The sequence below is a fragment of the Emiliania huxleyi genome, assembly GCF_000372725.1.
Source record: "Emiliania huxleyi CCMP1516 unplaced genomic scaffold EMIHUscaffold_341, whole genome shotgun sequence".
NCBI lineage: Eukaryota > Haptophyta > Isochrysidales > Noelaerhabdaceae > Emiliania > Emiliania huxleyi.
Window position 1 is genome coordinate 59,629 of NW_005199434.1, and position 17,205 is coordinate 76,833.

The 17,205-nt window shown below is 64.5% G+C and overlaps 5 protein-coding genes across 5 annotated transcripts in view; all 5 read right to left on the bottom strand.

The window, feature by feature from the left end:
* The window catches only part of EMIHUDRAFT_315944 (hypothetical protein), a gene marked incomplete at both ends in the record, with an annotated part of 2,612 nt that extends 1,465 nt beyond the window's left edge, over positions 1-1,147 (bottom strand). The window contains 2 exons of the mRNA XM_005773225.1: positions 21-88; positions 858-1,147. Of these exons, the coding sequence (XP_005773282.1) occupies positions 21-88; positions 858-1,147 (358 nt within the window). The remainder of the gene's footprint in view (positions 1-20; positions 89-857) is intronic.
* Positions 1,148-3,146: 1,999 nt separating this feature from the next.
* Positions 3,147-4,363, bottom strand: EMIHUDRAFT_241739 (hypothetical protein; the record flags this gene model as incomplete). Its single annotated transcript, XM_005773226.1, has 2 exons — positions 3,147-3,437; positions 3,506-4,363. 2 exons carry the CDS (start codon positions 4,361-4,363, stop codon positions 3,147-3,149), a joined length of 1,149 nt encoding a protein of 382 aa, XP_005773283.1.
* Positions 4,364-9,637: 5,274 nt separating this feature from the next.
* Positions 9,638-11,261, bottom strand: EMIHUDRAFT_79717 (hypothetical protein; the record flags this gene model as incomplete). Its single annotated transcript, XM_005773227.1, has 1 exon — positions 9,638-11,261. One exon carries the CDS (start codon positions 11,259-11,261, stop codon positions 10,539-10,541), a length of 723 nt encoding a protein of 240 aa, XP_005773284.1. The 3' UTR covers positions 9,638-10,538.
* Positions 11,262-12,021: 760 nt separating this feature from the next.
* Positions 12,022-12,396, bottom strand: EMIHUDRAFT_75086 (hypothetical protein; the record flags this gene model as incomplete). The annotated part of the gene is made up of 2 exons (XM_005773228.1): positions 12,022-12,232; positions 12,302-12,396. Coding segments are annotated over 2 exons (306 nt in total), but the record flags the coding sequence as incomplete, so codon positions are not given.
* Positions 12,397-13,649: 1,253 nt separating this feature from the next.
* EMIHUDRAFT_79718 (hypothetical protein) lies at positions 13,650-14,512 on the bottom strand. The gene has a single exon (XM_005773229.1). It carries the CDS (start codon positions 14,023-14,025, stop codon positions 13,726-13,728), a length of 300 nt encoding a protein of 99 aa, XP_005773286.1. The 5' UTR covers positions 14,026-14,512; the 3' UTR covers positions 13,650-13,725.
* Positions 14,513-17,205: the final 2,693 nt, after the last annotated feature.

Genomic DNA, 17,205 nt, shown 5'->3' on the forward strand with positions numbered 1-17,205 from the left:
ACGATGCACCCGAAGGGAACCCCAGTGCCAACACCGACCGTTGAGGTACAATATGCCGCCAAAGAGGAAGGGAAGGACCCAGCCTCGGCTTGAAGTGCAAAAATACAAGCTGCTTCGGCAGCCGATGATTCTTATCGGCACGCAGGTCAAGTTCCTCGGATCGTTCTGGGAAGGGCGAAAGTTCACCACGGAGGATGGCCTGCTCAACGAGTTCGCCATGATGTGGGCGCTGCGCAACAAGTTCCCGCTGCACTACGTTCTCTTCAAGCAGACTGCGTGCCACCTGCCGCGCGAGGCCAACGTCGAGCAGATCTTCTCTCGCGCTGGGCTGCTGGCAGACCCCAACCTCAACCCGGCCCACCTCGCTGTGCTGGTCAGGATTGGCTTCAACAAGAAGGCCTTCGAGCCGGCAGTGGCAGCGATCAAGGAGAAGTACTACGAGCTGTTCCGAGGCAAAGGGGGCGAGCACAAGGAGGGCTCCTCGGGCGTGGCCGGTGCGGCATCTTCATCGCCTCCCGGGCTGCCCTGGTCGCCTTCGTCTTCGGATCGGCGAGGCTGGAGGCGGCGAGGGTGGAGGCGAGGGTGGAGGCGAGGGTGGTGGTGGCGGCGTGGGGGGCGGCGGCATCGAGGGCGGCTGCGGCGGCAGCGGCGAGGGCGGCGGCCGCTGGGGCGACGGCGAGGTCGGAGGGGGCAGCGACGGAGACGGTGGGGAGGGCGGCGGCAGCGGCAGCGGCGAGGACGGTGGGGGCGGCGAGGGCGGCGAGGGCGGCGGCTCTGGCGGCGGCAATAGCAGCCACCCCGCGGGCAGCAATGAGGTCAAAAAAGTGATAGGCGGCGGGCGCGGCGGCGGAGGCGACGGCGCCGGTGAATATATTTTTTCGTAGCACGTCGTGCCGCTCGAGGGCGTTGCGCCCGCAATCGCGTCCTCCGGTGCTGGCGCCTTATAGGTCTTGCACACGACCTGACCTCCGACGAGCGGAGCGTAAAAGCTGTAGCCGACGCAGAAAGCGCCGACGTCGCAGGACTGGCGGCAAGTGGCGTGATTATCTGCGTAGGAGAGGCTGTTGGACGTCGACGCGGAGTCGTACTTCCCAGGGCCGCCGATGCGGTCTACACACGCGCCAGCTCGCCCGAGGTACCAGACCATATTCTGGGCACCCTGCCCGGCCATTCACGTAAACGCACAACCCCGGGCCCGAAATTGCACAGAGTCACGCAACACGGGGTCCCAGGGAAGGCGAGCAAAAACCTTATCGCGCGCGCTAGACGCCGACTCGGAGGCCCGGCCATTCACGGCAAGAGAAGCTCCGTTCACGTAAACGCACAACCCGGACCCAGTGTGTACTTTTTTTGCTTGGGCGGACTTGATGAAATTCTGCAAAAACCTGACCGGCCCCTGCCCTGCCCCTACCTACCTTCCTACCTACCTACCTTACCTGTGAGTGAGTATTCTTTGACACACACACACACACACACACACACACACACACACACACACTACCTTACCTATGGGAAACTAAAAAAGAAATCACTCGATGGGTGAAGATGGGGTACTATACCAACTAGAGTGATGGTTGGTGGTACTCTCCTGCAATCACAGTCCTTCTTGTGACATGGCAGGCCACTCTCAAGCCCTACCAGCATCAGATCACCCATTTGGGAGGGTTCACGTAAGCTCCGTTCCACACAAAAACAAGCTCAGACAGTCGAGAAAGGGATAGACCGCAACGCCAGCCACCTCAAGCGGGGCCGCCCCTTCGGCGGCGAGGACATTCCAGGGGCGGCGCCGACCGACTGACCGCGCCCTTATTAGGGTTCCGCTGCGCGGCCTCGGCGTAACCGAGAGAGAGAGATTTTTAGCCCCCCGCTACCCAGTTGCACTCGTGCGACGTAGCGGGGGGCCACGACTACGTTTACGAAAACATAAGTAGTCCCGCGAGGTGTGAATTTGGCCGCCCCAGTTAGCCCCATTTCGCCTCTCGCGTCGCAGCAAAAATTTTGACGATGCACGCGCCCCAAAAGCGGCGGCAAAGGGCGGGTGGACGCAGTGCGTTCGCCGTTGCCTCTGAGCAATGGCCGAGGCCGGCGCGAAGGCTGCAGTCGCTGCGCTCAAGGAATACTCAAGTGCGGTGGTACTCATGAGTTGAGTACTCACGATGCGCGTGTATTATGAGTACAATACTTGAATACTGTTGTAATCTTGAACTGCCTTGCCGCGGCCTCCGCCGCGGAAGGTGGCCCGCGCCTTCGCGAATCCCGTCTTGCGGCTTTTGCCGGATGCCCACCGCTTGGCCTCATTGCGGGGGCGGCCACCGGGCCGTGCTGTGGCCGCCCCCGTAGCTCGCGAAGCTGCGAACCGGGCTGCGTCCGCTGCCGCGCCGGCGCGCCGCGACCGTCGGCGGCCCGCGGACTCGGTTTTTCGCGGCCTGCGCCGGAGAGTTGGCGGTCGTGCGCTGGGTGGTAATCGTCATCTGTCTGCTCTGCTGTGCTTCTCGCTCGTGCGTCCTTGGGAAGTTTGCCATACTTCCTTTCGCCTCCTGCTCTCCTATGCCACGTGGCTGTGTGTGTTTGGGTTTCTATGTTTGCGATTTGGATTTTGGATTTTCTACGACTCTTTGTTTATTTATTTATGCTCCCTATAGGCGCTCGGCGCCCATTCGCTCGCAACGAACATGACTGCCCTGTGCGCCCGCCGACTTGCCTCTTCTCAAGACGATGTTGTGTGTGGGGTGGCATGTGCCGGCTGACGACAGAATCGAGATCAGTGGAGTCTTTCCTCGCCATCCAGGCCTGCCAGTCAGGCCGACGAGCTCCGACTGGAGCCGGCCGCCCGGGTCATGCGTGGACTGGCAATCGGCAGACCTTCTTCGCAAATTTAGCTTTCAGGCCTGGTTTCAGCAGCCTCGTCAAATACACTCGAGGCGCCCGGGGAGCCGTTTCCGAAACGCCGTTTGACTCGCAGGAAAAAAGAATTCAAGCATATCCCGGAGCGAACTCCCCCGCACAGCACACAAGGGAAAAGAAAGCGCCTGCGCGTCTCTCGGGCTCGGCGAGCCCGCGCGCGGGGGCGGCGGAGCTCGTTGCTTCTACACCTACTACAGGAATACCCGCAGAGCGCGATCCAGCTGTGCCGACGCCACCGCCTTCTAGCTGCCGAATCTGTTAGTCGTGAATGGAGATACATTTTCCTGTACCGGCGCAACGAGCGGATTGCTCATCTTGACAGTGTTGTCGGCGTTGTGCGTGCGTGTTGGCAGGGGCAGGTCGCCGTCATCATCAAGCTCCTTGGAGGGTATCAGGTCGCCCCGGCCGCCGTTGCTGCCGCCGAGGATGGCTGCGAGCACAAGCGCGGCCGAGAAGAGCAGGTCGACGGTGAGGTAGACACCAATGTACTCGCGCGCCTTGGCGTCGTCCTTCACCGTCGCGGCGTCCGTGGCCTATGAGAGATAGTCGGCTGTGATAGATAGTCGACTGCGAGAGATCCTCCGAAGGTTATTTTTTTCACCAGCTCTCCGGGCCAGAGTAGGTGGTGCACCCCTTGCTTGATGTCGACGTCGTTGTGCCAGCCGCGCGCGAAGAGGTAGTGGAAGCTCGCCATGTGGATGAGCCACACGCCCGGCATCACCCACGCGTATGCGACGCACGCGTTGGCGAGGCTGGCCACGCCCTGCGGCGGGTTGTGCGCATGCACAAAGCTGGCTAGCAGGAGGGCGGCGGCTTGGCCAATGAGGGCCCAGCCAAGGACGACGTGCCACGCGGTGCCGACGGCGGACTTGTCGTGGATGTGCGAGAGAAAGAGGACGCCGAGGGCGGCGTAGCAAATGGGCTCAAGGAGGCGTCGCGCCTCCTGCAGACGCGCGGCGCGCGGTGCGGGGAGCACAGACTGCAGCGTGCCAGTGAGGACGAGGCAGCCGACCACTATAAACATCAGCTCATGCGCAACGTGCGCGACGTGCAGCCCACGGCCCAGCAGAGTCTGGTACCACTGCCCCACCGCAAGGAGTAGCAGCACGGCGAGGGTGCAGACGCCCTGCGAGGCGGCGATGGGAAAGGGCAGGCCGCTCGAGCCTAGCGCGAGCACGCCGCCCCGCATGAGGAGAAGGCCAGGGATGAGATGCGGGTAGAATTCTCCCGTGTTGATGCCTAACACGAACGCCTGCTGCACACAACCAAGCGCCGCGAAGACGAGCGCCAGCAGCCGCACCGGCAACGCGCTATGGTAGAGGACCACCGGCCAAACGAGCGCTGTTTGGACGACGGTGACAGCAGCGCGGGCGGCATCCGTGGTGACAGGCCATGCATGTGGGACGACGAGGAGCACGGTCGCGCAGGCAAGGGCGAGAGAAGTTGTGTAGCGGAGCATCGCTGGCGTTCGAATCAGGGAGCTGAGTCGCGGCGCCCTTGGGCGGCCGAGACGGCGCCGGACGGGCTTGTGTTGCGGTGTGTGAAGAGCCGCCGTTCACACTTTCTGCTATGCAGCGCTCGGCTCGCCGACTCACGAGACGGCCTTCGCGGTGCGTGCGCAGCGCGTGCTCCTCCGCACGCGCCGCGCTCTCAACGCGGCGCGCAGCGCCGCTAGAGCGGCTTGACGGCGAAAAACACTTAGCGGCTTCGAGGTGTGTGAAGAGACGGTTCTCACACTTTTCGACTCGGATAGGGCTCGAGACGCCGATTCATCAGCCGTCGTCCAAGGGGCGTGTCGCGTGTGTGCTGCGCTGCACGCTCGGCGCTGAGAGCACGGCGCGGAGCGCCCTTGGGGCGGTGAGAAGGCGCCGGACGGCGCTCACGTGGTGTCGAGGTGTGAAGAGGCGCCGTTCACACTTTTTGCTATGAACAGGGCTCGGATCGCCGACTCACGAGACGGCCTTCACGGTGCGTGGGCAGCGCGTGCTTCTCTGTACGCGCCGCGCTCTCTTTGCGGCGCGCAATAAATAAAGAAAGAAAAGGGACGCACCAAACAAGGGGTGGGAGAAGGACAGGGTCCCCACCTGCACGAGCAGGATCTTGTAAGGACGATCAGGGACACAGGGGAACCGCCCGTGCAAATTCTTTTTCGGTCCCGCGCTCGGCGAAGACAGCTCCAGCGTGTACGCTCTCAAGCCTTGAACTTTCAGAATCCATGCCTTTTTCCGACACCGACTCCGTTCCGACGAACGATTCGATCGCCCGCATGGCGCTCTCTTTCGCCGAGCTGCACGCGCGGCTCGCCTACATCGAGGGGCGTGGGCCGCCCGCTGTGGGTCCGACTCTCGCGCTCGCGCTGTCGCCAAAGTCGCCAAAGCGGCAGCGCATCGCCGTCACGCCAGCTCGCGCGGCGCCGCTCGCCACGCCGCGGCCCGGGACCGACGATGCGTCCGCGCCAGTGGCGAGCGCGCCGCCTGCCGAGGCGCCTGCTCCAACCGCCGCAGAGGCGGCCGCACAGGGAGGCGGGCAACCATCAAACGACGCGACCACCACGGCCTCTCTGCACGGCTCGGAGACCGCACGCTCGCCATCCCCGCCCGTCGAGCCGCCTCCGCCGCCTCCGCCGCCGCCGGCTGCACGCCCGCAGGCCGAGCTGCAGGCGGAGGCGCCAGCGCATCCCGCCCCGGCAGAGGCGGTGCAGCCCGCCCAGCCCGCCCTCGCGGCGCCGCTAGAGGCGAGGCGAGGCGACGAGCGCGGGGGAGGGAGGGGGGGGGAGCGACCCGCGGAAGCGGAGGCGGAGGTGGACGCGGCGGCGGCGGCGGCGGCGGCGGCGGAGACGGCGGCGGAGGCGGCGGCAGCAATGGAGGCGGCGGCGGCGGAGGCGGCGGCGGCAACGGAGGTGGCGGCGGCGGAGGCGGCGGCGGCGGCGGCGGCGGCAGCGAGCGAGGAGGCGGGAGTCGGGCGAGGCGGCGGCGAGGCAGCGGCGAGCGCCCTGCACAGCGCGACGCTTGCGCTGCCCGAGGGGGAAGGGCGTGTCACGCGGGTGGTGCGCTGCCTGTGCCTGCCGGACGGGAGGATCGTCGTGCTCGAGGCGACGGGGGTAGGGAGAGAGAGGAGAGAGAGAGAGGAGGAGGAGGAGGAGGAGGAGGAGAGAGAGAGAGGGAGGTGTGGAGGGAGGGGCAGGGGCAGGAGGGGTGGAAGGGAGCAGGCAGCGGGGTAGGGAGAGCGGAGAGCAAAGGAGAGTCGCCGGCGATCCCCCCCCCCCCCCCCCGCCCCTGCAGTCGTCGCGCGTCCTCCTCTGGGAGCGGACGGGCGCCGGCGCGAGCGAGTGGTTGATGGCTGCCGCCTTCGCCGCCGGCCCGAGGGACGTGCTGAGCTGCGCCGCCTTCGAGGGCGCTCGCACCACCTCCTCCCCGCGCCAGCCCTCGCCGCAGCTCCTCGCAGCGGCGGGCGTGCTCTCCCCCGGCGGCGTCGCCCTCGTCTACCGCCTCGACCCGCCCGCCGGACGGTGCCGCGCCCGCCACCTCGCCTCCGCCCCGCCCAACCCTTCCTCCTGCCCCCCCATCGTCCCGGCGCCCGCGCGTCGCCGCAGGAGCGCCCCGTGGCCCTCGCTGGGCGCGCAGCTGCCGCCGCGGCCGGCCGCCCTCCGACTCGAGGGCGAGCACGCCATCCTCTGCGCGGCGCTCCTCCGCACCTTCTCCGCCGACGGCGTCGCCGAGCCGGCGGACGACGAGCGCGGCTCCTCCGGCTCCGGCGCGCTCCTCGTCCTCGCCGCAGGCTGCGCCGACGGCGCCGTCCGCACCTGGCACCTCTCCGGCGCCTCCCTCTCCTCCGCCTCGCGCGCGCGGCCGGTCGAGCTGCCGTCGGCGCACGCGGTGCCGACGCGAGGCGCCGCCAGCTGCACCGGCCCAGCGGTGGGCGGCTTGACTTCGTTTGCGAATGGAACCGCAGGTGCTGCGCGAGGCGCCGCCAAGGGGTGTTGCTTGCCCGGCGGCGCCGTCAGTGCCGCTCTCTCTGCTCTGCCTGTCGCCCCGCACCGGGCTCGGCCTGCTAGTCGCGGCCTTCGAGTGGGGCGCCGCCGTTTGGCAGGTCGCGACCGGCTGCTTGGTCAACGTGTTTGTGAAGCTTCCGCCGCCCGCCGGCCCGGCGCTGCAAGACGCGCTGCTGCAGCCCCTCGACAGGTCGCTGCTGCTTCTCGACTGCACGGGCGAGGCGGACGAGGCGCGGCTGGCGGCGCGCAGGCCGGCTCGAGACGTCGAGGGCGAGGACGAGGGCGAGGTTGCGGACGAGGCGCGCGTGCTCGGCCGCTTCGTCGTGAGCACGGCGCTGGGCTGGCGCGCGGCCGCGTCGCCGTCGGTGCTCGTGCAGCGGTTCGCCGTCACGCGGGCGGGCTGCGAGGCGGACGGCGACCTGCGGGCGGGGGGCGGGGGCGGAGAGGGGGCGGAGGGCGGGGAGGGGCGGGCGGGGGGGGAGCGGCAGGTGGCTGTCGCCCTCGCCGGCTGCTCCTCCCACCTCGCCGCGATCTCGGCCGCCGGCAGAGTGCACGTGTGGGCGCACGGCTCGGCGGACTGCCTCCTGACGCTCTCGATCGCGCCGGAGAGCGTCGTGTACCCGTGCCTGGCGGGCTACGCGGCGGCGCACGGCGCGGGCGTGGGCGAGGCGCGCGCGGGCGCGCTGCTGCTCCTGCTCGCGCTGCAGGCCGGCCGGACCGTGACCGTGGTGACGAGGCCGCTCGAGGAGGGGCGGCCGGGCGAGGGGCTGGTCGGCGCGGTGCCGCTCGCAGTGTGCGCCGCCGGCGCGCACGGACCGACCCTCCGCTTTCCGGGGCTGGCCCAGGGCTTGCCGGCCCCTCCCCCGGCCGAGGCGGCCGTGCGGCAAGGGCCGGCCCGGCCGACGGCGGCGTCGCAGTCTCTCTCCGGCTTCCTGCTGGAGGAGTCGCAGAGCCAGCGGAGTGAGGCCATCACGCCGGACAAGCCGGGCTTCATCTACTGAAAGTGCGGGGCACTGCGTGTGCCACCGCCCAACGCCCACCGCCACACCGCTTCACTTACGGCTCTACATGCATGGTACGTTCAGGGTCACAGCTCACACTGTTGTGTGTTGAGCGCACGTGGAGACTCTCATTGAGCGACGTTGACTGCCTTTGGCTGTGACCTGTGTGGGACTACTGTCCACCGTCGGCTCTGCTATTTTCATCGTCAGCTCTGCTATTTATCTCTCACATTTTTCACGCACGCGCACGCCCACGCGGCATTCGTGATCTCGAGAACACCTAGAGACGAACAGAGAGAACACATGTGCATGCACATGTCTGGGGTGGCTCGTCCCCACCGCCCACCCGCACCGGAAGCATATACGTGTACCCTAAGTTTCTCCGAGACCTCGCGACCGGGCAGTTTTATTCACACCTCGGCAGTGTCCATACACATCACACTCTCCCGCGATTCGCGCGTAGCAGGGGGAACGCTCCGCCCTCCGCCCTTCAATGCGCGTGTACGGCCACCACATGGCGTGGCGTGCCCACGTTAACGGAGACACCATGCGCTCACGCTCACGGAGAGGGCCTACGCGCCCTCCCCACTCTTCCCCTTGGACGCCGCGCTCAGGCGCCTTCGGCTGCGCGTGCACCCCCCCAAGCGGCCATGTTGGCCTTGGAGTGAGCACTGTCGGTCAGACTCTGGGCGGCCGCGCGCGGTGGTCTCTTGTCCCCTCCGGAGACGGAGGGCTCTGACTCGGACCGCGCGCGCTGGCCTGCCCCTGTCTGGTCCGGGACTTCCGTTGTGGGAGGGGGTCTGGTCTCCGACTAGGCTCCCTCCCCGCGGGTTGTCTGCGGGCTACCTGGTTGATCCTGCCAGTAGTCATATGCTTGTCTCAAAGATTAAGCCATGCATGTCTAAGTATAAGCGACTATACTGTGAAACTGCGAATGGCTCATTAAATCAGTTATGGTTTATTTGATGGTACCTTGCTACTTGGATAACCGTAGTAATTCTAGAGCTAATACATGCAGGAGTTCCCGACTCACGGAGGGATGTATTTATTAGATAAGAAACCAAACCGGTCTCCGGTTGCGTGCTGAGTCATAATAACTGCTCGAATCGCACGGCTCTACGCCGGCGATGGTTCATTCAAATTTCTGCCCTATCAGCTTTCGATGGTAGGATAGAGGCCTACCATGGCGTTAACGGGTAACGGAGAATTAGGGTTCGATTCCGGAGAGGGAGCCTGAGAAATGGCTACCACATCCAAGGAAGGCAGCAGGCGCGTAAATTGCCCGAATCCTGACACAGGGAGGTAGTGACAAGAAATAACAATACAGGGCTATTTTAGTCTTGTAATTGGAATGAGTACAATTTACATCTCTTCACGAGGATCAATTGGAGGGCAAGTCTGGTGCCAGCAGCCGCGGTAATTCCAGCTCCAATAGCGTATATTAAAGTTGTTGCAGTTAAAACGCTCGTAGTCGGATTTCGGGGCGGGCCGACCGGTCTGCCGATGGGTATGCACTGGCCGGCGCGTCCTTCCACCCGGAGACCGCGCCTACTCTTAACTGAGCGGGCGCGGGAGACGGGTCTTTTACTTTGAAAAAATCAGAGTGTTTCAAGCAGGCAGTCGCTCTTGCATGGATTAGCATGGGATAATGAAATAGGACTCTGGTGCTATTTTGTTGGTTTCGAACACCGGAGTAATGATTAACAGGGACAGTCAGGGGCACTCGTATTCCGCCGAGAGAGGTGAAATTCTCAGACCAGCGGAAGACGAACCACTGCGAAAGCATTTGCCAGGGATGTTTTCACTGATCAAGAACGAAAGTTAGGGGATCGAAGACGATCAGATACCGTCGTAGTCTTAACCATAAACCATGCCGACTAGGGATTGGAGGATGTTCCATTTGTGACTCCTTCAGCACCTTTCGGGAAACTAAAGTCTTTGGGTTCCGGGGGGAGTATGGTCGCAAGGCTGAAACTTAAAGGAATTGACGGAAGGGCACCACCAGGAGTGGAGCCTGCGGCTTAATTTGACTCAACACGGGGAAACTTACCAGGTCCAGACATTGTGAGGATTGACAGATTGAGAGCTCTTTCTTGATTCGATGGGTGGTGGTGCATGGCCGTTCTTAGTTGGTGGAGTGATTTGTCTGGTTAATTCCGTTAACGAACGAGACCGCAGCCTGCTAAATAGCGACGCGAACCCTCCGTTCGCTGGAGCTTCTTAGAGGGACAACTTGTCTTCAACAAGTGGAAGTTCGCGGCAATAACAGGTCTGTGATGCCCTTAGATGTTCTGGGCCGCACGCGCGCTACACTGATGCACTCAACGAGTCTATCACCTTGACCGAGAGGTCCGGGTAATCTTTTGAAATTGCATCGTGATGGGGATAGATTATTGCAACTATTAATCTTCAACGAGGAATTCCTAGTAAGCGTGTGTCATCAGCGCACGTTGATTACGTCCCTGCCCTTTGTACACACCGCCCGTCGCTCCTACCGATTGAATGATCCGGTGAGGCCCCCGGACTGCGGCGCCGCAGCTGGTTCTCCAGCCGCGACGCCGCGGGAAGCTGTCCGAACCTTATCATTTAGAGGAAGGAGAAGTCGTAACAAGGTTTCCGTAGGTGAACCTGCGGAAGGATCATTACCGGTCTTTCCAACCCACACCGATGTTGCACCGTACCCCGTCTAACCCCGTCGCGGGCTCCGCGTTCGCGCGGAGCGCGCGGCTGTCCGGGGGGCTCTCCTGAGCCGACCCGGGCCCGCACCCCTCTTGTCTCGCGCCTGGGTGAGTGTGGAGTGCACGTGTGCGCCTCGGGCGCGCGCGTGGCTCTCCCCTCCCCACGGCCCCCTCTCTTGCGCAGCGCGGGCTCTCACGCCGGCGCTGCCTCAAACCATGAAACCCCACAACTCCTGCCGATGGATATCTTGGCTCTCGCAACGATGAAGAACGCAGCGAAATGCGATACGTAGTGCGAATTGCAGAATTCAGTGAATCATCGAACCTTTGAACGCAAATGGCGCATCCGGGCTCCGCTCGGACGCATGTCTCTTCGAGGGGCGCCTCCATCCTCCTCGGAGCGAGAGAGCTCTCTCTCTCGTCTCCGGAGCCGGCGGCCGCGCGGGGGAGCCTCGGCTCCCCCGCGCGCCCGCCCAAGGCTGCCTTGCGAGCGCGGCGGCGGCGTCTAACCCGCGTCCCCGCCGGAGTGCTAAGTCCACGACTAGACCTCCGGCGGACGCGTGCCCCGTTCTGCCTCGCGACCCCCGGCGTGCGCGGTGCCTCTCCTCTCCTTTCGGAGAGCGAGGCCCGCCCGCCCCGGCGCGCGGCCGCTCTCTCTGTGCGGCCGCGCGTCTCGAAACCCGCCATCGAATGAGGCAAGACTACCCGCTGAACTTAAGCATATCACTAAGCGGAGGAGAAGAAACTAACCAGGATGCCCCTAGTAATGGCGAATGAAGCGGGCTGAGCTCACGCTGCCAATCTGGAGGCCTCGCGTATGCAGCGCCCCCCGAATTGTGGTCTAGAGAGGCGTTATCGGCCGCGCCCGCCGCTCAAGTCCCTTGGAACAGGGTGTCGGAGAGGGTGAGAATCCCGTACCGTGGCGGGTTGCGGCCTTACGATGCGTCCTCGTCGAGTCGGGTTGCTTGGGATTGCAGCTTGAATTGGGTGGTAAATTCCATCTAAAGCTAAATACTGGCGAGAGACCGATAGCGAACAAGTACCGTGAGGGAAAGATGCAAAGAACTTTGAAAAGAGAGTCAAAGAGTGCTTGAAATCGGTAGGAGGAAACCCGGATGGGCCCGGCTTCGGCGCGCCGACTCAGCCTGGGGTTCTCCCCAGGTGCACTTCTGCGCGCCGGGTCAGCCGCGCCTCGGCGCCGCGCCTCAACCCGGGAGCGGGGCTTTACGGCCAGCTCCCGTCCTGGCGCGGCCCGGGGCCCGGCTGACGGAACGGGCCCCTCCGACCCGTCTAGAAACACGGACCAAGGAGTCTGACACGTGTGCGAGTACCCGGGTGGCAAGCCCGCGTGCGGAATGAAAGTGAAGGGCATGCCCTGCCAACCGACCTTGACCTGCTGTGAGGGGTTTGAGTGGAGCACACCTGTCGGGACCCGAAAGATGGTGAACTATGCCTGGGTAGGGTGAAGCCAGAGGAAACTCTGGTGGAGGCTCGTAGCGATACTGACGTGCAAATCGTTCGTCGAATCTGGGTATAGGGGCGAAAGACTAATCGAACCATCTAGTAGCTGGTTCCCTCCGAAGTTTCCCTCAGGATAGCTTGAACGCAACGGTTTTGTCAGGTAAAGCGAATGATTAGAGGCCTGTGGGCTGAAACAGCTTGCACCTATTCTCAAACTTTAAATGGGCAAGAGGCCCGGGATGCTTGAGTGATCCCGGGCGGCGAACGGCGCGTTCAAAGTGGGCCATTTTTGGTAAGCAGAACTGGCGATGCGGGATGAACCGAACGCCGCGCTAAGGTACCCAAGTGTCCGCTCATCAGATACCACAAAAGGCGTTGGTACCTCCAGACAGCAGGACGGTGGCCATGGAAGTCGGAACCCGCTAAGGAGTGTGTAACAACTCACCTGCCGAAGGTACTAGCCCTGAAAATGGATGGCGCTCAAGCGGACCACCGATGCGCGGCCGCCGGCGCGAGCGCGAGGCGCCGGCGAGTAGGAGGGCGCGGGGCTCGCGGCGCAGCCTTGGGCGCGAGCCTGGGTGAAGCGGGCCCCGGTGCAGATCTTGGTGGTAGTAGCAAATATTCAAATGAGAACTTTGAAGACTGAAGTGGAGAAAGGTTCCGTGTGAACAGCAGTTGGACACGGGTGAGCCGACCCTAAGAGACAGGAAAACTCCGCCGAACGCGGCTGGTTCTGTCAGCCCGTCCGTCGAAAGGGAATCGGGTTAATATTCCCGAGCCAGCGCGTGGATGGTGGGCGGCGACGCGAACGAACCCGGAGACGCCGGCGGGAGCCCTGGGAAGAGTTCTCTTTTCTTCTTAACTGCCTCCTGCCCTGGAATCGGTTTAGCCGGAGCGAGGGCTACACGGCAGGCAAAGCACCCTAAGTCTTGGGGTGTCCGGCGCGCTCCCGACGGCCCGTGAAAATCCGGGGGAGCGGTTCGTTCTCACGCCTGGTCGTACTCATAACCGCATCAGGTCTCCAAGGTGAACAGCCTCTAGTCGATAGAGCAATGTAGGTAAGGGAAGTCGGCAAAATGGTTCCGCAACCTCGGGAGAAGGAATGGCTCTGAAGGCTGGGCGCAGGGGTCCTAGGCTCGAGGCCGGCTGGCTGCGCGGGGACTACGGCCTCACGGCTGCGGATCCCGCGCGGCCGTCCGGCGGACGGCCTAGGAGCGCTCCGGCTCTCCCTGCGCGACGAACAGCCGCTTCAGAACTGGCGCGGACAAGGGGAATCCGACTGTTTAATTAAAACAAAGCATTGCGATGGCCCGCGAGGGTGCTGACGCAATGTGATTTCTGCCCAGTGCTCTGAATGTCAAAGTGAAGAAATTCAACCAAGCGCGGGTAAACGGCGGGAGTAACTATGACTCTCTTAAGGTAGCCAAATGCCTCGTCATCCAATTAGTGACGCGCATGAATGGATTCGTGAGATTCCCACTGTCCCTATCTACTGTCTAGCGAAACCACAGCCAAGGGAACGGGCTTGGAAGAATCAGCGGGGAAAGAAGACCCTGTTGAGCTTGACTCTAGTCTGTTACTGTGGAACGACTTGATGGGTGTAGAATATGCGGGAGGGGCAACCCGACAGTGAAATACCGCAACCGTCAACGTTGTTTTACTTACTCGGTGGCGCGGAGGGAGGCTCGCCTCACTTCTGGATCCAAGCCGCTTCGTGCGCGCGATCCGCGTCGGGGACACTAACAGGTGGGGAGTTTGGCTGGGGCGGCACGTCTGTTAAAAAATAACGCAGGCGCCCGATTTTGAGCTCAATGAGAACAGAAATCTCATGTGGACCGAAAGGGGAAAAGCTCGGTTGATTTTGATTTTCAGTACGAATACAAACCGCGAAAGCGTGGCCTATCGATCCTCTCGTCTTTGGGAATTTCAAGCTAGAGGTGTCAGAAAAGTTACCACAGGGATAACTGGCTTGTGGCTGCCAAGCGTTCATAGCGACGTAGCTTTTTGATCCTTCGATGTCGGCTCTTCCTATCACTGCCTCGCAGCGGGGGCCAAATGCAGGATTGTTCACCCACCAACAGGGAACGTGAGCTGGGTTTAGACCGTCGTGAGACAGGTTAGTTTTACCCTACTGCTGTCTGTTTTTCTACGGTAATTTGGTTCAGTACGAGAGGAACCACCAATTCGCATCATCGGTATAGCCGCCGCCGGAAACGGCGATGCGGCGAAGCTGCCATGCGCCGGATTATAACTGAACGCCTCTAAGTTAGAATCCATGCCGGAAGGAAAGCCACCTACCGGCCCGGGGACGCCACGAGCAACGGTAGCACTGCCTGAGCCGCGAGCGACCACAATTCACGGACCCGGGCCGACGAATCCCTTGCAGACGACTTGAATAAGGAACGGGGTATTGTACGCGGCAGAGTGGCCTTGTTGCCACGATCCGCTGAGATTCAGCCTTGGTTCTGACGATTTGTTGCGCGCGCGCAACAACCCTCAGGGCCTCTCCCGTTCCTCAGTCGCTCTCTCGGCGCTCTCCCCCTCTCGCCTCTCCTCCGAGCCCCACTCGCTCGGGGGCGGAGCTGAGGGGGCGAGAGCGCGATTTCTGCCCCAAGGCAGCGCGCAGGCCACTGCGCAGCCACACCCGGCTCTCCCCGAGCCGCCACTGGGCGCTCCCGCGGTCCCCTCCGGGCTGAATGCGGCCTCCGGAGCGGGCGGCGCGAGCGTCTGAGTCTACTCAGAGCCTTCCACGCTCTTCTTTGCGTTCCAAAGCACCCACTTCACCGTTACCTCCACCGCCCTCGCCACCGCCCACGCCGCCGCTACCATTCCGGCCACCCTCCCCACCCTCATCCCCACCTTGCCCCCGCCGCCCGTTGCAGCTGCCGTCGCCGTCGAGCCCGCCCTCCGACGCTAGCCCCCGCCCTTTACCGCCGCCCTCGCCGCCCTCACCGCGGCCCTCGCCGCCACCCTCGCCTCCGTGTGACACTCCGCCTCCCGCCGCCGCCGCCCCGCCCTCCAGCATGCCGCCGCTCTCACCCTCTCCCCTCCAGCCGCCCCACCGCCCTAGCTGGCCGCCCCCCCCTCGCCACCACCGTCACCTCCACCGCCCTCGCCGCCGGCCTGCCCCAAGGCAGTGCGCAGGCCACTACGCAGACACACCCGGCTCTCTCCGAGCCGCCACGAGCCGCTCCCGCAGTCCCCTCCGGGCTGAATGCGGCCTCCGGAGCGGGCGGCGCAAGCGTCCTACCCCCCTCAGAGCCTTCCATGCGCTCTTCTTTGCGTTCCGAAGCACCCTCTGTAGCATCACCCAGTCACCTCCCTTGCCACTCTCCTTGCGCACTTGGACGAGGCGTCGCCAGGCACGCACGCCGCTCCCTCCAACCCCGTGTCGGCCGGCCGCCGCCCTCGCCTCCAGCCGCCCCGCCACCCTCACCGGCGTCGCAAGATCTCTTACACTACCCCCGGCCCTTGCCGCCGCCCTTGCCCCGGCCCTTGCGCCGCCGCCTCCCGCCCCGCCGCACCGCACTCACCCCCGCCCCCCTCGGCCTGCTGCCACTCTCACCACCCCTCGCCCTCGCCGCCGCCGCCCTCGCCGTCGCCACCGTCTCTGCCCCCTCCCTCGCCGCCGGGGCCCGGCCTCGCGGCCACGGCACCCTTGCCCCCACCACCCTCCTTCGACCTTCCGCCCCCGCCCCTGCCCCCTCGCCGCCGCCCTCCGCCCCCCTCCCGCCTCGTTCCCCCTTGGGTTCGTCAAGCGCCCGCCGTTCAAGTTTCGGGCGTTCATGCCTAAGTGAGGGTGTGTGCGTCTTGGGTCCCGGGGTTGTGTTTTTGTGTGAACGGGAATGCGCCACGTGTGATTTTCGGGGCCTGGGGTTGTGCGTTTATGTGAACGGGAATGTGCCGCCCTGAGACGGGCAAAGGTTCACGTGCTCGAGTGTTTCTTCCGCGCCCACCCAAGCGGGCGGACTCACTCGCTGCCGGCTTCACCAAGACCGCGACAAGCTCGTCGGCATGCCGCCACGCAAGCGCAAGGCGGCTAAGACCTCCGCGCCGGTGGTGGTCGAGCTCTCATCCGACGACGAGCCGGCGGCCGACTCGCGCCGTCGCTCGCGGCGCAAGCAGGTTCGCGCACATGCGCCTCGCTCTGTGGCGTGCGTACGGCCGCCCCTAACACACGTCCGCCTTGACCGGACAGAACACCAACCACGAGCCGATGGGTCCGGATCGGCGACGGAGGACGCGAGCCCATCTGCCTCACCTGGGGTGACTACCGCCGGCTCGGCACGCCAGACGGCACGGTCGGCCCGGAGCAGCTGCTTCTCAACGACACCCTGGTCGAATGGTACCTGCGCTTCAAGCTCGAGAAGCAGCTGCGCCAGCTCGGGCTCGCCGAGCGGACCTACATCTTCTCCCCTTTCTTCATCAAGCGCCTCCGCCTCGCCCTGCAGCGCCGAGGCGCCCCTACACGCAACTGCGGCGGTCGCTACACCTCCCTCGCAGCACACCACACACACCAGCGCACACGCGCACGCGCTCACGACGGTCCGCCCGCGGCCCGCTGGTCGGCAGGAGAGGCGCTGCGCAAACTGCTCATCAAGTGGGTCGCGGGAGTGGACCTGCTCTCCAAGGCGAGAGAGGAGCCGAGAGGGGCCGAGAGGGGCCGAGAGGGCAAACACAGATCAGCTCGAGATCAGCTCGAGATCAGCCCGCGATCAGCGCGAGATCAGCGCGAGATCAGCGCGAGATCAGCGCGAGATCGGCCCGAGATAAGCCGGAAGTCAGCCCGAGATCGGCCCGAGGTGAGCTCGAGGCCCTGCTCGCCTGTCCCCGTCCACGAGCCCCGCCTCGGGGGCCACTGGTCCCTCGGCGTCGTCTGCTTCCCGGGCTCGCGCCACCTCAGCAGTAGCAGTAGCAGCACCTGCCAGCCCACCACCCACCACCCACCATTCACCAGTCGGTCGCCGCCCGTCGCCTCCCTCTCCCGCCGAGTCTCGCGCGCCCCCCCCCGCCCCCCTCCCTCACCCCTCCCTCGCGCCTCCCTCACACCGCCCCCTCCGAGCAGGCCTCGTCCTCGCCAACGCCCAGCCGGCCCAGCCGGGAGTGGCAGAGGCGCAGGCGGCGGCGGCCTCGTGCGGAGGCTCGCCTCCCCTCCTCCCCTCCTCCCCTC